Genomic DNA, 17502 nt, shown 5'->3' on the forward strand with positions numbered 1-17502 from the left:
TTGGATGATGATTCAGCACATGTTGTTCATTTTAAGGACACTTTCACTGCAGATGTGACAAAACACAAAGAAGGTACCAATGTGAGATTTCTAAAGATAGCTACAGCACTCGACCCAAGGTTTAAGAATCTGAAGTGCCTTCCAAAATCTGAGAGGGATGAAATGTGGAACATGCTTTCAGATGTCTTAGAAGAGCAACACTTCGATGCGGAAACTACAGAACCCAAATCACCAAAAAAGAAAATCAACCCTTTGCTGGTGGCATCTGACTCAATTAATAAAAACGAAAATGCATCGGTCCGCACTGCTTTGGATGGTTATCGAGCAGAACCCGCAATCAGCATGAACACGTCCTCTGGAATGGTGGTTGACGCATGAAGGGACATATGAATCTTTAGCGCAACTGGCACATAAATATCTTGCAACGCCAGCTACAACAGTGCCAGGAGAACACCTATTCTCACTTTCAGGTGACACTGTAAACAAGAAGCGGGCAGCACCATCTCCTGTCAATGTAAACAAACTTGTTTCTCTTAGCGATTGGCTGAACGAAAAGTAGAACTGAGTGGACCTGTAGGCTCTAAAGTTTTACATTGTTTTACTTTTGAATGAAGTTATTTTTTTGTACATAATGCTACATTTGTAAGTTCAACTTTCATGATAAAGAGACTGAACTACAGTACTTGTATTAGGTTAATTGAAAAATACTATTTCTTTTGTTTTTTTAGAGTGCAAATATTTGTAATAAAAAATCAATATAAAGTGAGCACTGTGCACTTTGTATCCTGTGTTATAACTGAAATCAAATATTTGAGAATGTAGAAAACATCCAAAAATATTTAAAGAAATGGTATTCCATTATTGTTTAACAGTGCAATAAATTGCACGATTAATCGCGATTAATTTTTTTAATCGCTTGACAGCCCTACTTACAACTTCTAGTAATTATATTTAAAAACTGAATTCACATGCTTACACCACGGAAAATACTCTCATTCATGTCCATACAGTTTAAAAATATAGTATTTTTCATGCATTGTTCAACACAGAGCACATGGTTGGTACTAAATAAAAAACAGTTTTTGATCTCATGTTAAGATATGCTGAAGTCTAATACACTACATGCTGGCTGTACAGTACAAAGTGCTGAGAGATTTATACTGTGTGCTGATTTACACTGGCACATTATGGACCTGATTTGGAAAGATGCTGAGTGCCTTCAACTTCCACTGACTTCAATGGAAATTGAGGGAGCTCAGCATCCACCAGGATCAATCTCTACAAGTATGGAGACAAGTGGATTAATAATTCTACAATATAAATAATTTGGGGTTAAATAGATCTCTGTTGTTCCATTAGTGACTGACATGTTTATGTGCAAAGTGAGGATGCTCTCTGATTTGGATTTCAGATGAAGCTAATCGAAGTATATTCCTAATTATTAACAACTACACAATATAATAAAAAAAGCAGATAAAGGGGCAATCAATACATCCCACAGATGGTAGAGCTCTAAAGCATTTCTCTTGCCACTCGGACCAACCCAGATGGCAACTTCAAGTGATCAACAACAATTTTGTCTCTCTGTGTAAATGTAAAGAGAGGGAGAGAGCAGTCTGAAGTATAAAGGTTTAAAATCTGCTTTTTTCCTCCACATGTATGAAAAATGTGCATCCCAAACAAACCCAAGGCAGGCTGTAATACAAATATTTCCCCGTGACTACATCTTCGATGTACCATGTTGCTAGGACTGTAACAAGAAAGATAGTACTGTTGCATAAGACAAAAAAAAAAAAAAGTGAAAAAAGTTACAAATACAATATCTTTTGATAAACTTTACTATACATGCAACATATTATCTTTGTGAAAAGACAGTTTTCCAGTCAGATTCAATATAGACTTTGCCATTAGCACAATTCACGTTTTGTAGAGACAGAGTCAGTTAATTCATATTTATCTGAAGTCAAGATCAAGTCAGCATATCCATATATCCATATGGTTATTTCAAGAATTCTAATAGAAATAAATAGTTTTTAAATATACTCTTAGGCATAACTTTTAAAAAAAGCTTCTGAATGGTAAAGTAAGGGAGATATTTACTAATCTGTATGACATTTTTTCCACCATAATCATAACATATTATATTCTATTCGATTAGTAATACGGACTTGAAAAGAACCTGTGCTTTTTCCTTTGTTTTAATAACTTGGGAGATATGTATTACTATTTGTTTCCAGTACTGCCCACAGCGTCTGGCATAAGTTTTTCAGACATAAGAAAGGTATGGTCTCTGGAAATAGGCTCTTTGGGCCATATCTATCAGTAGAGCAACACGAATTTATATGAGCTGGGGATATGGCCCTTTGTTTCTTAGGAATTTACATGTTAACATTCTCATTATTACCTATAAGAATTACCCTTCCGTTTATTCCTCACAAGAAGTGAAAAAATATTCCCTGCTTGTGAAAACATTATGATTTCAAGTGGGTAATAAACAGAAGAGAAATGAAAGACCTGAAAAAAATGAGCCAATGTTTCGCAAATGTCTTCAGTAACAAAAAATAAAGGGGAGAGAAATACAGGGGGAAAAAAAGATATGATAAAGAGTTGGTCCAGAGCTGACCATCAAAAGGAAAAAAGCGAGGGGGAAAAGCCAGAGGGGACATCAACATGGAGTCTAAAGTCAGCAGAGACCAGAGGTAGGAGGAGAACCAAGCTCTAAGCCAGACACAGGAAGGAGAATGAGGAATCTGGGAAATAGCAGGTGACAGCCAAAGTGAAGGGAAAGGGAGAAGAGATGCTTGGAGTGTATTTCAAAAGAGAAGGGTGTAGGTAGAAAGGAAGGTTGGATGTGATAGGAGATTGAGAACAGGAGCCAAATTCTGCCATTGTAGCCTCCAGGGCCGGGGTGTAAGGTGCGAGAGGAGACAGAGCTGAGGGTGAGAGCAGCTATGGAAGTTGAATCAGAACAGAAAGCCTATTTCCAATGAAAGAAAAAGACCAGGAGATAATAAATTACATACTTCAGCCAGTTTATTAGGAGCGGAGCAGGAGAGAGCAGAGAGGGGGTGAAGGGTAGGCAGCAGAGAAAACTAATGTTGCTTAGAGTGATGCCGGTGATGGAGGGTTTGGGAGGCAGACAGTGAGGAGATAACGTTGAGAGAAATGTTGTCAGAGATGAGGAGGAAAAGGCAGAGAAGGGGTATAGATGGGGGAGAAAGAGAAGCACCAAATGAGATGGGTAGGCAAAAGGAGGCTGTGGGGGTCAAAAAAGTGCCAGGCTGGAGAGGTAAGATGCGACAGAGATCATCTTTGCAGAAAGGTGAAAAGTGGGTGAGGAGGCAATGGCAACAGATAAAACCAACAAGAAAAGGAAGCATGGTGGGTGACAAGTGGGAGGCAGAGGCAGAGAGAGAAGAGGTGAAGGAACAGAAGAACACAAAAGAATAAGCTTCAAAATAAAAGGTCAAGCAGCCCAAATATAAGGCCAACCAGATCTCACCTTTGAGGCCCGATGCTGCTCAGCACTAACCAATGTCTCCAGCTTGGTTTCTTTTCATGTCTCTCATTTGCTCTCACAACCCTGGCTGGGTAGGTGTTTGTTCTGTCAAGTGCCTAACACATCTCTGGGCAGGACCAAGTTAGAATAGAGTACAAGACCTAACAGCCAGGAAAACAACTCCAGCTAATTCTCAATTAACAAAAAGTGGGGAAGAAAAGGGGTTGGAGGCACTAGCTGCCTGTGGAGAGCAAGGTGGAGCATTTAATACACGTGTGGCCATGCTTGATTGCAAAATCCATGGGGGCACAGCACTTTTAAATGACCTGCTACAGAAGGGACTGACTGAAATTCCAGCATACTAGAAAGATATGAAGAAAACTGCAATGTACTGGTCTATATAAGGAGGTGCATAAAGGATCATAATTTGAACACCTAACATAAAATGCTTTCATGGTTCTATTTTCCTGCAAGGTATGGAAAGGTATGCTTTCCTTATATCCAGCAGTATGAGGATTAATGGATATGGAGGCATGAAAAAGTGATTAGTATACTTATTAGAGTATCAGCTTGCCATCTTCCATACTAAAAGTGCCCGCCCTCTCATGAAAATTAATATTTATTTACTTCTTCACGAACTATGGTATTTGACAGAGAAATTGATATCTAAGTTAAAAAGCGAGACACTGTAGCCCAAATTTCATTGTACATATTTTTATGAATGTTATTTTTTTAGCGTAGTAAGTAATTAATAATATGCTAGATTTTGAAAAGCCTGTACTAGTTGCTAATTTACAGATAGCTAGAAAATGCTGACTCAGGCTAGTAGGTCCATATAAGTAATTCAACTTGCTAATTACTCTTTCAGAAAACTAAGGTTGCCAACAGCCATTCTAACATTTTGCTAAGTAGAGTGGCATATAACTCACATTATCTCATACATCATGTGAAACAACAGGATGCTACTCAAGTAATGTGACAAAACTAAGTAGCTGGGAAAAGAAATTAAAACTAACTGATTTGCACAAAGTTTTGAGGGGGAAAAGATAATGTAGCAACAGAGGGTTTGGCTGATGATACATTTAAGTGTAAGCAGTGTTTATGGAAGTTGTCAGGGAGCAGTCACCTCTTGTGTGATAGATAAGACAGAATTCAAACCTATGACCACTTGCACAGGAGAATTTCCACTGCCCCACTAAGCTACTGCATTTAAAGAAGTATGCACTGCCTCAGACAAGTGAGATGTGATATGAACTGGCAACCACTTGCATATAAAAGCATGAGAATTTTCACTGCTCCCCTTAGATACCGCACTGAGATCAAGAATCCTGGAGGCTGAACAGCAGAGGCACTGCAAGCTTCCCCACATTGTGCTGCAGGTGTACTTCAAGCCTGCATGGATGGACCAACAAGGGTAATAAGGTAGCTATGTCTCCAAAGGCATTTATTTTCTTTAGATACCAATTAGAGCCAGCTGGTAGTATTTGTGATTAGAACAACTGTCCTAAAAATAAGACGGGTTGTTTTTAAAACAAACAGATTTGCTACTGAACATTTCAGGGTGTGTCACTACTAAGTCAAATGTCTGGTTTTATTAATGCAGTTAAACTCTGGCAATCCATCCTGTTTAGGTGAAAAAAGTGTATTTCTGCTTTCCCTTCCCATTTTTTATGATACAAATTACTAACACATTACCATTGGGAAAAGAAACTAAATCTGACTAATTATGGACATATTCTTGTATTTACTAAGTAGTCTTTTGAATGAGGCACAAGGCACAAAGCAAAGCTACACAGTTTATTCATTGAATGCCTGCAGTAACAGTTTCCTGTTACTGAGAGATTTCCTTGAAATCACTCCACAACTGCATTGCATCCACCGTGCAAAAGAAATGACGTTTCCTGCTCTGATTGCCCACTTGCACTTTTCAAGAAGATTGCATTTACTTACCATTGCTTCAACGGTGTTCTTTTGACAACTGTCCTGTCCTGGAGAGATTGCAAAGTCTATCTGAGGTTCTTATATGGCTCCCATCACTGCAATATCTGAGAACCTCACTATCTTTAATGGCTTAATTCTCATAACAGTCTGAGGTAGAGAATTACTAAATCCCCATTTCACAAATGGGGAACTGAGGCATAAAGAATGACTCTCCCAAGGTCACACAGGAAGTCTGCGGCACAATGAAGAACTGAACTCAGTTCTCCGCAGTTCCAGTGTTTAGAGTAGGGGTGGCCAACTTGAGCCTGAGAAGGAGCCAGAATTTACCAATGTGCATTGCCAAAGAGCCACAGTAACACATCAGCAGCCCCCGGTCAGCTCCCCCACCCGCTCCCACCACCGATCAGCATCTAACCCGCCATCCCTGCGCCTCCCACCCGCCGTGATCAGCTGTTTTGTGGGGGGAGGAGGAGGAGCAAGATCATGGCAGACTCAGGGGAAGAGGTGGGGACCTTGGGGGAAGGAGTGGAGTGGGGCTGGGGCCTGGGGCAGAGCCAGGGGTTGAGCAGTGAGCACCCTGAAGCCCACTGGAAAGTTGGCGCCTGTAGCTCCAGCCCCAGAGTCGGTGCCTATGCAAGGAGCCGCATATTAACCTCTGAACAGCCGCATGTGGGTCCGAAACCACAGGTTGGCCATCCCTGGTTTAGAGCACAAGTCTGGACTACCCCTCTTCAGGGGTGCTGGAACAATTTGAAAAGTGGGGATGCTGAGAGCCACTGAACTAAACTGCAAACCCTGTGTATAATACAGGGTGGGGGTGGCAGCACACCTAGCTCCAGAAGCTATGCCCTTCTCACGGTGGAATCGATCTAAAAATGTAATACTAATGCCAACATTAGAAAAACAAAACGTACCACAATTCTTAAAGAGATACTGTTATGATTAGGAAGGCCCAACATCCAAGATACGGTTACTTCTCTTGTAACTGTTTACAAAATATATGTAATTTGTCAATGAGCTTAATAAAAAAAAAAAGTCATCGCTAACAGTCCAGGATATGTGAACAATCCTACAATAAAGTAGTATGTGAACAAATGATGGAGAACACTTTTGTTCTTTGAAAAAAGACATAACCAGTATCCATGTTGTTAATAGACAAAAAAAGAGGTGACCCATACTGTGAATAATAGAGGGCTTATTATTTATTTGTAATACAGTAGTGCCTAGAAGCCCAAGCCAAGATGCAAGGTGCTATATAAACACATAGTACAAGACAATCTGAAAAATGTGCATAATTTAGAACAGATGAGAGACAAAGAACATAGCATAGCAGATTTCACCAGCATGAAAGTAACATAAAAATGTAAAAAAACACTTCTTTTTAAAAGAAGGTTCTTTTAAGAAACTGAAGAGTAAAGATTCGAGTATTGTGTCTGGAGGCAGAGTAATCAGTGAAGAGGCAGGAAAACATTCACTCTGCCTGTGGTTTAGGCAGGTACCCAAAATGCTGAAGTATTTGGCACATATCTATTATTCAAAAGCTTCACCCTGTTGGGCACTAATAAAAGGGTTATCATTTTTCTGCCTTCTTTAATCATCAGTGGATTCACTCCTTTTACAGATTCCTAGTTTCCAACGCCAGATAGGACTATTGGAAACCACCTCATCTGTCCTCCTATATAATACAGGCCACAGACCTCTCCCAAAATAATTTCTAGAGCGTATCTTTAGAAAAACAACTAACCATGGCTTAAAAATTGCCAATGATGAAGAATCCAGCTACACTTTGAGACCTATAAGTTAGCCAGTTGTTAATCCATTTAATTTAAGTTATATATACAAATGCACATGAACTATGAATAGCACAATGAACTCTTGTAACAATTGGCTGTCACTAGCAAATTCAAACCAACTCAGAAAAATGCACATCATCAACAGGTCAAATCTACATACACAGCAAAGCTAATTATCTCAAACTCTGAACACAAAGGAAAATAAACTTTCCAGATATGTGCAAAGCAAATTCAGTGAAACAGAACAAGTTACATACAGCATTACCACTAGGACCACTGGCTGTCCAGGAGAAAATTAGAAAGGAGTCAGCCAAAACTTTGCCAACCTGAACAACCCTATAAAACCTGAGACCACCACCACCACCAAACAGGAACAGAATTCAGGTGTAGTTTATCTCATTAAGAAAAAGAAATAATGTAGCTATGGCACACTCATACTAAACAAGGAAACAACAGCTAGCTAAGTGTCCACCAATGCAGTCACTAGCACAGCCCCCTAGTGGTAAAATGTCCTCCTGCAGGAGGTAGGAGAAATGCAGCGGCATAAGGTGCTTACAGTATCCCATCTGCTGGAAGGTAGAGCCCACAAGCATATCCCCAAAAGTTATTAGGGCAGCTTGAAGTGCACACCAGCTGTGGAGCTCTGTGTAACAATTATAGCTTCCATTCTCCAGTAGTACCAAGGTGGCAATTTGCACTTCCCTATGCCAGTGCGGATGAATCCAACCCTATGTCTCAAAAAGAGAGAACACTACCATTTAACAAATGCAAAATGACAGCCTAAAATACCTGTGCAACTGAGATGCACCAGTCAAAACCTAATGTGATCTGAACAGTAATGCTGTAATAATCATCATCAAACGTCCACTGCCCACATTTGCTAGTTGTTTTACTGCACTTCTCCAGATAATACCTTCTCACAGCATTACTGCTGAAAATATTTCAGCATTAGTAAATCAATCTCTCTGGTACTGAAATATTACTTTCCGAAGCCTGAGGAGGTAATTGGAGCAGCAGTAAAGCCAAATCCCAGAAAAAGGGTTAAATTTAGATTATATAATTTATAGATTACCTATCTATCTATGTATGTATACTACCACAGATTCCACAAAGTCCACTAGAGACTCTGCTACTGCCAATTTCTCATGTAGAAGGTGCTTAGCTACTGTGGTGATGAGCAGCAGTACAAAACTGTATGATAACCTATGTGGTACCCTATGTGGTATATCATGACTTTAATAAGGCTTTTGATTCCGTCTCGCATGACCTTCTCAAACAAACTAGGGAAATACAACCTAGATGGAGCTACTATAATATGGGTGCATAACTGGTTGGGAAACCATTACGAGAGAGTAGTTATCAGTGCTGGAAGAGCATATTAAGTGGGGTCCCACAGAGATCTGTCTATTCAGAGTTTGGTTCTATTCAATATCTTCATAAATCAGAGAGTACACTTATAAAGTTTGTGGCCGATACCAAGCTGAGAGGCTTCAAGTGCTTTAGAGGATAGAATTAAAATTCAAAGTGATGTGGACAAACTGAAGAAATGGTCTGAAGTAAATAGGATGAAATTCAGTAAGAACAAATACGAAGTACACCACTGAGGAAGGAACAATCAGTTGCACACGTACAAAATGGGAAATGACTGCATAGGAAGGAGTACTGTGGAAAGGGATCTAGGGGTCATAGTGGATCACAACCAAATATAAATCAACAGTGTAATACTGTTGCAAAAAAGGCAAACATCATTCTGGGATGTGTTAGCAGGATTGTTGTACACAAAACACAAGAAGTAATTCTTCCACTCTACTCCGTGCTGATTAGGCCTCAACTGGAGTATTGTGTCCAGTTCTCGGTGCCATATTTCAAGAAAGATGTGGACGAATTTGAGAAAGGCCACCGAAGAGCAACAAAAATGATTAAAGGCCTAGAAAACATGATCTATGAGGGAAGATCGAAAAAAATTGGGTTTGTTTAGTTTGGAGAAGAGACGACTGAGGGGAGACAGGATAACAATTTTCAAGTACATAAAAGGTTGTTTCAAGGAGGAGGGAGAAAAATTGTTCTCTTTAACCTCTGAGGATAAGACAAGAAGCAATGGGCTTAAATTGCAGCAATGGCAGTTTAGTTTGGACATCAGGAAAAACTTTCCTGTCAGAGTGATTAAGCACTGGAATAAATTGCTTAAAGAGGTTGTTGAATCTTCATCATTGTAGATTTGTAGACAAACACCTGACAGGAATGGTCTAGATAATACTTAGTCCTGCCTGGAGTGCAGGAAACTGGACTAGAAGACCTCTTGAGGTCCCTTCCAGTCCTACGACTCTATGATCCTATACATAAATTGATGTACTGTGTTTGAGAAGGGTGAGAACTCTACCTGCTTAAAACTATATAATGTAACTAAACTCTTGGTATTTGAAACTAAGAGCAGAGAACAACCAACCTTCTCTCCATTTCTGCCCAGAACCCACCTCAGTATGTACTGAACATAAAATGGCAGATGCATTATTTATATTTCTATAACATAAAAAACCAACCACCAAAAACTAACTAACCAAACTTCCTGCTAACCAAAAATGCCTTCAAACTTCCCAGAGAATTCATGTTTCCCTGACACAAACTATAAAAAGTTTCAGCCCCAACGTATTTTTAAGAGAAGGTTATAAGTAGGTACTGTAATGCCATACCATTTATACATCAAACATCCTCCCAATCTCAGTCTCCCAGGCCTCTTCTGTCTCTTCACTCAAGTTCCTCTTCAATTGTCACTTCTACTGCGAAGCCTCACGTCCCCTCCTAATTTTTCTGTCTTCTAGATGGTAAACTTTGTTAGGCAGGCCTTGTCTTTATAGCATTATTTTAGCACCACGTTGTTGGAGCTCAATAAATAATACAACTGGAAGGTAGAGGCTTATAATCAAATGATAAATGAAATCTTAACTACAGTATCACCAGTTCACCAATACGTTTCCTACTCACCCCATATCTCTGCCTACCCTGTGCATATGAAATGGTGAAAAGGAAAAATTAGGAAATGCAACAGATGGACCCAAACCCTCTCTCCCTGAGAATCATCACCATCTAGCTCAGGCAAACATTTCAAATATTTTTGGATGGGCCAATAGCTTATTAATGACCAGGGAGGATCAAGAAGATTCCTTTAAAACTCCAGTATATAGATATTGTTTACAACAGTCTATTCCTCTGTCTGAAAGATCTCTTCTTTTCCCTAAACTAAATCCAAAGAGAAAACTAATCTTCTCCTGATTTAGAGCTGACAGGTGGTACATGCATAATTAAAGATGACCTAACATAGAATGCTCTCATTTCTGGCATATAATCAGACACTTAAGCAAAGCAATTATCAGTAGGCAATCTTTTGTGTCAACAGAGATAGGGATGAAACATTTCTCTGGTCATGAAGATTTTGTAACGGTGCTGCGAACGCAATTGCAAATACTTTAACACCATTATAGATTAAATCTCAGTCATCTCTGAGAAAGATCTTCATCACTTCCAGGCAACTACAGTACCTTGCCTTACTTCGATGAAGGCTTACATTTGCAGAACAAGCACAGCAATCAGTGCTTGAGAAATGGTCCAAGACTTCAAAAATCTTTTCAGTGCTCTCCCATGCCATTTCCAAAGAACGGAGGTACCTTCTATATACCCATTCCCCTGTCCCTGATTAAGTCTATGGCCTTACCACCTCCTACATTCCCTAGGCACTCCCTATCCCCTGCCCTTCTTCCAATCTGTTCTCATTGTCCTCTTCTGTAACTCTTGACTTTATGCGTCCTTCTGTGCTAGGCCTTATGCTTCAACAGACTGCCAACTGCCACGTGCCAAGAACCCTCGCTTTCTTACTTCAAAAAACCTCCTGAAAACCCATCTGTTCCATTAAGCAATCCAGCTGTAGTGACCACTAGAGAGACACTGCCTCACACTCTTTTTTCCTTGCTTGTGACTCTCTAGGTTGTGGACTTCTCAGACCGGGGAATTTGTTCACTATATGGCATGCTTTATCTACTGTTAAGTGCCTTGTGAAGGTCCTGTCCTGTATAATCGTGCTACTAGGCCCTTATATAGCACATTTTCCTTTTGGCTCAAAATGCTCCTTTAAGGTTGGTGGGCATTATTATCCCCATTTTACAGATGGGGAAACGGATGCAGAGAGTAGTTAAGAACCTTGTGTGAGATCATACAGAAAGGCTGTGGTAGAACTGAGAGTAAAGGCCAGATCCCCTGTTTTATCAGTAGACAACACTGCCTCCTGAAGTAGTAATATCTCCCTTACAATCTGAAAAAGAGAAAATTTTACTTAAGCCTTTAATAATTTCCCCTCCAAACAATATTTTTTGTGGAATCCAGAAAGGGTGCACGGAGAATGAATAAGCCATCTAAACAGATGGACATTCTAAAAAGGGTCTTCTTGGAGGGGAGTAAAATTAATTGAGAAGAGGAAAGCCAAAGAGTGAGATGGTTTTCCAGATTTTGGGGAAGCCGGGATTGTGAGAAGCATTATAAACCACAATTAAAATACAGCCCTCCCACCCACTTTGTCCTACAAAAGAGCTGCTCTTGGGATATAAAATTACTTCAATATTGCAGTGAGAAAAGTGTTTTAAAAAGAGTGGCTTATGATAATGGATTTTCAAAGCAAAAGTAAAGCTGCTTTTCCTGAGAATAGGGCTTTATAGATGGGGAACTTCACAATGCCAGTGGTGTGCATTTTACTGCATTTCACAAGATTTCTCATTATTTAAATTCCTACGTACTTATGTCATACATGAATAAATGACCTTATTGTTTAGAACATGTCTTTATACGAACATCTCTGCTGTTAGGACTAGTGTTATTTTGCATTTTTTTCCTACCAAGTCAGAACAAAAGTTTCTTTTACTGCAGTTTTGGGAACTTCATGCAAATGTCAGTTTTTACACATCAATTGTCAGTATAACAACATATGATATATGTAAGAGTAACACTAATATTACGGGTTGACTTTTTAAAAAACGAATCAAAGCTTAAAGACAAGTTTCTGTTAAGGCAAATTTCATGGTACAGCATTACCAAAAGTGTTTGTAATAAGATTACAGTATTGAACTGTTAGAGGGCTGAGTTCAATTAATTACAGACACTTTCTTCCACAGGCATATTTATTTATAAATCCTTTACACAAGATACAATAGCAGCAGCCTTTTTGAGAGAGGGAGGAAGGGAATGGAGCCATTTACAGAACAAAATAATTTAGCGTGAGATCCAAAGATGATTCAACATGCTCAATTTCTCTCAGGAAGTGAACGTTTTCTTAAGTCAGAGGAATACTTGTTAGTCTCTTTCTTCTTAAGGCACACACGTTCACTTTAGTTCTCTCTCTACCCCACCCTCCGCAACAGTAGTATTTAGAGTCCAATCTCGTAGCCCTTACTCACCTTGAGGACTTCTGTGGGACTGCTCATGTGAGTAAGGGCTTCAGGATCAGCTCCAGAAAGAGGAAAACACCACAGCATACGTAGCTATGGAGGCAGGAACAAAGGATTTTAGAGAGAATGAAGGATGAGGATGGCTTTGCATAACAGAATGCAGAGACTACGTTGGGTATAAGCCACATTTTAAAATGTGGAAGGATTACTTCATGAGATTGAAATTGCATGATAGAAAAATGTTTTATTTGGAAGCGTACTTCTTATGGAGCTCTGCAAAAATACAAATATGTACAGTATCCAAAAATGGCAGTTTTCTGGAGCTAAAATACCATATGTAAGGCATGTTAAAGTACAACATTTTTATAGACGTACAGAACAACACAGACTGCATGTCAGAGGTGCTGGAACAATTTTTCTAGTGGGGATGCTGAGAGCCATTGAACCAAACCGTGTATAATGGAAACCACTTCAAGCCCAGGGGTGCTCTGGCACCCCCTATACCCCTAGTCCCAGCACCTATGCCGCATGTACAACTGTATACATCTATCCATGCAGATACAGAGATACACCTACACAAAGCAATACATATTAGCATAAAATAAAAAATGGAATTCAAATAAGACAAACACTCAGATTAGATGTACTTATGCTTTGCCCCCTCCCTCTCACCTGGATGAATTTTTAGGGCAGAATTTTGCTTTTCAGTCATAGCCATACAACCTCCACAGAAGCCAATGGGAGTTAAATGAATGCAAATGAGGAATTTGATCGTTATTATTAGACCTGGTCAAATCATGCTTGACACATTTATTATACAAACTGTTTGTTGTTTGATTTGTTTTAAGTAATGCACTCACGTCTGCTTAATTGTGCCATGTTATAAATGACTCAGTGGGTGTTTTCATGCCATTTTAAAAATATATTATTAAACTTAAATGCTTATTCCTTTCTCTGTCATCCCCTTTCAAACTCGGTTCTTATAGACAGCCAAGTAATTTGGCAAAACTGAACTGCACTAATATTTACACAGCTTAAAACCATAATTACAGGTGAAGAATGACTAAAATAATATAGTAACAAATAGAAAACTGTTAGCTGAGTTGTGCTGTGTGGACACTATTCTGCTATTTGGGAGGCTAGCTTCACCTCAGAGGTAATGTGCGCATCAGAATGCTGGAGAGAAGCTACTGAGTGTACTCCCACGTTACTGTTTACCGAGATACATTCAATGAGAGTTTTAATGAGCAGGTGGGTGGAAAAGATGTAATTAAGTAATACAAAACTGTTAACCTTTTACTAGAAGACCCAAGTAGACTTCAGTGCCACAGAAATGATGCACATGATCTTTGGGGGAAGTGCTGGCCTTATTTTAAAGTAGCTCTGTCAACTTATTCCAGAAATGGCATTTAGAGACAGTTTTGGAGAAAGTTTGGAAGTATGTTTTCTCAGCCTTAGATAAGGCAATGAAACAGCAGCAGCTAGTAGACATTTGTGCAGACATGGAGTTACGTTCAGCAAAAAGATTAAAGAGGGAAAGTAGCCTGTACAGTATACATTTGGATGGATGAAACCTTAGCATTTTTGCTGGACTGCCATCACGAAATAATCCATCCTGGTACTTCCACTATTAATCACCACAATATCTGAATGCCTAAAAACTAGAATGGAGAAATAAAAGCTCAGGCATTCCAGTTTCTAGCATCTGAAACTATAGAATCCAGAGGGCCTCCCCCAAATAAAGATATTTTAAAAGACCACCACACCAATTTTGGGTCAGACTTTCAGAAATGCGGGGAACTCACAATTCCCACCTAAGTTAATGGGAGCTGTGGATGTTCAGCACCTCTGAAAGTCAGATGTGTTATGCACTTATGCACTGTGTATTAAGGAAATATCCGGAAAATGTTATTGCCTCATCAATAAACTGTAATTAAAATTAAAAATATTAACAAAAAAGCAGCTAAAGAGCTTTACACAATAAACCTCAGAAAAACACTTATTTCGAACCCTGAAGCCAGTTGTTCTGTAATATCTTCTGCTTTGTGCTGACAACCTTTTTTCCCTGCACTCATTCAGACACAATGCCTTCAGGTCTGTCTAAGTAATGTAATTTACTGGAGTGGAATTCCCTTGATACCTTCTGCAGCACTCAGTGACAGTATCATTTATACTCCACACTGTCATGCTATGACACTGATACATTGGCTTTCATCCCTCATTCACTGCAGAGTGTGCAATTTCACCTTCCATTGTGTCCTTTTGTAGAGTGCATGTACAAATTTACTCCATTCATCCCTAATTACAAACCTCTGCTGAAATACTCTCATTAGATTTATATTTCTCACTCCAAATGTCAATCTTATTTGAAAATTCCAATTTTCCTGAAGATTCATCCATTAGCAATAACCTCTAAAGCATTCCTTAACTGAATGCTTTAAAAGCAAAACCAACAGAGCAGAGATACATCATTATAGTAAATCTCCATTGCTAATGTTTTGCATTATTCAAGTAATGTAATAATGAGCACATGACTGGCCAATTCTATACTTCCAGCACATAAAAGGCATGAGCTAATAATCAACTGTTAAGTCGGAGTCTGTTTATACTGTATCACTGGGTAGCATTTCTAAGCCTTTGCCATTCCGTACGGACGTGTGGGAGGGGCATCACAGCCTCAGTATGATCTGCCACCACCTCATTTTGCACCTTTTCACAGCAGCTCCAGGCCATGACAAGGTGCAACAAGGCAGGGATGGTTATATTAAGTAAATCTTTGTGTGCTAGAAGATCATTCTTGGGCATTTCAGCTTGGCTTGGCATGCTAGGAACTGAAGCACAAATTTTATGAATTTATGAAAAATTATGCTTGAAAAAGTTCCTGATTGCAGGTGTGTTTGCCATGGGAAGGAAAGGGAGATTTAAATAGCAAGTCTTGCTGATTTCCAGATTAGATGACCTGCAGTACATCCTAACAGGTTACTGACCTCCAACGGAAGAACTCTACCACTTTCTCTGACAGCAATTTCAATTCAACTCCTTCACCTGCGACTGTTCAGTTTGGACAGTCTATACAACAAAATGTGGGCAAATTAAACAGGGAAGTGGTAAAACTAGAAAGGATCCTTCCTACTTCCTAGGAGAAAATACAGTATTATTACTTTTTAAAAAAATTAAGACAACTACATTGTTTACTGACTCTTGTACAATGCATCCTACCTGCCATTACTAAAAATATCATCTGAGAGATATCCACAGAAAAGTAAATATTGTATCATGCTCATCGGAAAGCACTGAATCATGTGAGAGTTCTCAGTGTATGATACAGACTCTCCTGGCATTTTCTTGAAAGCAATTAGATATGACCTCATCCATATCAGGCTTAGCAGCAGAAAGAAAACATTTCTACATCTGTATCAAATAGGGAGAATCAATAACAAAAAAGAGAACAAATGTTTCACTGCTTGTCAGCATCTGGTCACCTACAGGATTAAGACACGTAGATAATTATAACAGATGTAACGTAATTCCCTGCAGAAAACACTACCACCACAGTAGCTAATTACTCCTGAAGTTTTGCTCATTCCCACCTCAAATATTTAAAACCTTGATTACATCATCAACTCTCTTGCCTTTTGTACTATATATCAGCCAGTGCTAGAACAGAAATATGCATTTAAATAAAAAGGCAGAGATGAGGAGATAAGTGTAGAATAATAATGACACACAACACAGTTCTGCTCCTGAGAGAAGGGTGAGGGTTTACACTGAGCTAATTTAAATGGGATTTAATATTACATAATAAAAACCCCCACCACAGACAGCATCAATAATCCATGGAACAACTGTGTGTGGCTCTAAGTGCTTGCAATATACCACATCCTCTTTACTTCATGGAGTTACATAGCTTCTTAAGTGAGAAAAGGCTATGAAGGAGAAGCTGGCTTCATAAAGAGGCAAACAATTCAGGAGCATCTTTACTCACCCATTTCAAGAATCATATCAAACTGAAAAGCTAAAAATACACAGACACACTCATTCTTTGGAAATGCCACAGCTACTTAATGAGTGAAACAGGGACAGCACCAGAGAAGGGACCATAAAGTTCTGAATTTCCCTGTAAATGCCAACATTTCTCTTTTGTGTTTTTCTTGGCCACAAGCTGACATGCTATTAATTAATGTGGCCACAATAGATTTAGCAACTCAATAAAGGTACATTTTAACTAGTTTAGCAGACTCTTTAACAGCTGTGGCTACCTGGAAAAGCTACCAAGCCAGCAGTTACCCATGCTATTACCTTATAGTGCAAACAAAGGGGTTTTACATGCCAATGGTCAACATTAGGCATTCCCTTACTTGCTGTTCAGAAGGCTGGCAAAGAGCATTTATATCAAAAAGATTAAGTTATAGATCAACAGTTTAAGTTATACAATTGTACTCTTGGATGGCTGATTTTAAAAATCCGTGAGCACTTCACAGCTACTTTTTTTCAGATACAGGGAGAATTCTGCTTCCAAAATCCTTTCATCACCATCTCTTATCAGCCATACTTTGCTTTTTAGAATGAGAAAATGCTGATAGGGTATTTACATGAAGACTAACAGTGTAAGTAACTTGTCTGTCTCTCTCTTATTTCAACAAAGACACATTTACAAGTACTCAAATGTAGAACTTACCAGACAGAGGCAAAGCTGCATGCAAGCCAGTCATCAGAGCTAGCAGAATGATTCTGCTTGCTCTACAGATTCTGAATCGTCTGAGTCTTATTTTTAGTTGTACACAAAGGGCAATAAATGGAAAATCTTATTGTAACCACTGCTTTTTCTTGGCCACCCACA

At 39.1% G+C, this 17502-nt stretch overlaps 1 protein-coding gene across 5 annotated transcripts in view; it reads right to left on the reverse strand.

Annotated features, from left to right (window-relative positions):
• Nucleotides 1-17502, reverse strand: part of BACH2 (BACH transcriptional regulator 2) — a 261959-nt gene that overhangs the window by 92634 nt on the left and 151823 nt on the right. For 4 of the 5 annotated variants that reach the window (XM_073336767.2, XM_073336765.2, XM_073336766.2 and 1 more), the window contains one exon: nucleotides 12672-12755. The exons of the other annotated variant lie outside the window; for it this stretch is intronic. In XM_073336767.2, coding sequence (XP_073192868.1) covers nucleotides 12672-12749 — 78 coding nt within the window. In that variant the 5' untranslated portion in view covers nucleotides 12750-12755. The remainder of the gene's footprint in view (nucleotides 1-12671; nucleotides 12756-17502) is intronic. 5 annotated transcript variants of the gene reach the window in all.

The sequence above is a fragment of the Lepidochelys kempii genome, chromosome 3 (assembly GCF_965140285.1).
Source record: "Lepidochelys kempii isolate rLepKem1 chromosome 3, rLepKem1.hap1, whole genome shotgun sequence".
In the NCBI taxonomy this organism is placed as follows: Eukaryota; Metazoa; Chordata; order Testudines; family Cheloniidae; genus Lepidochelys; species Lepidochelys kempii.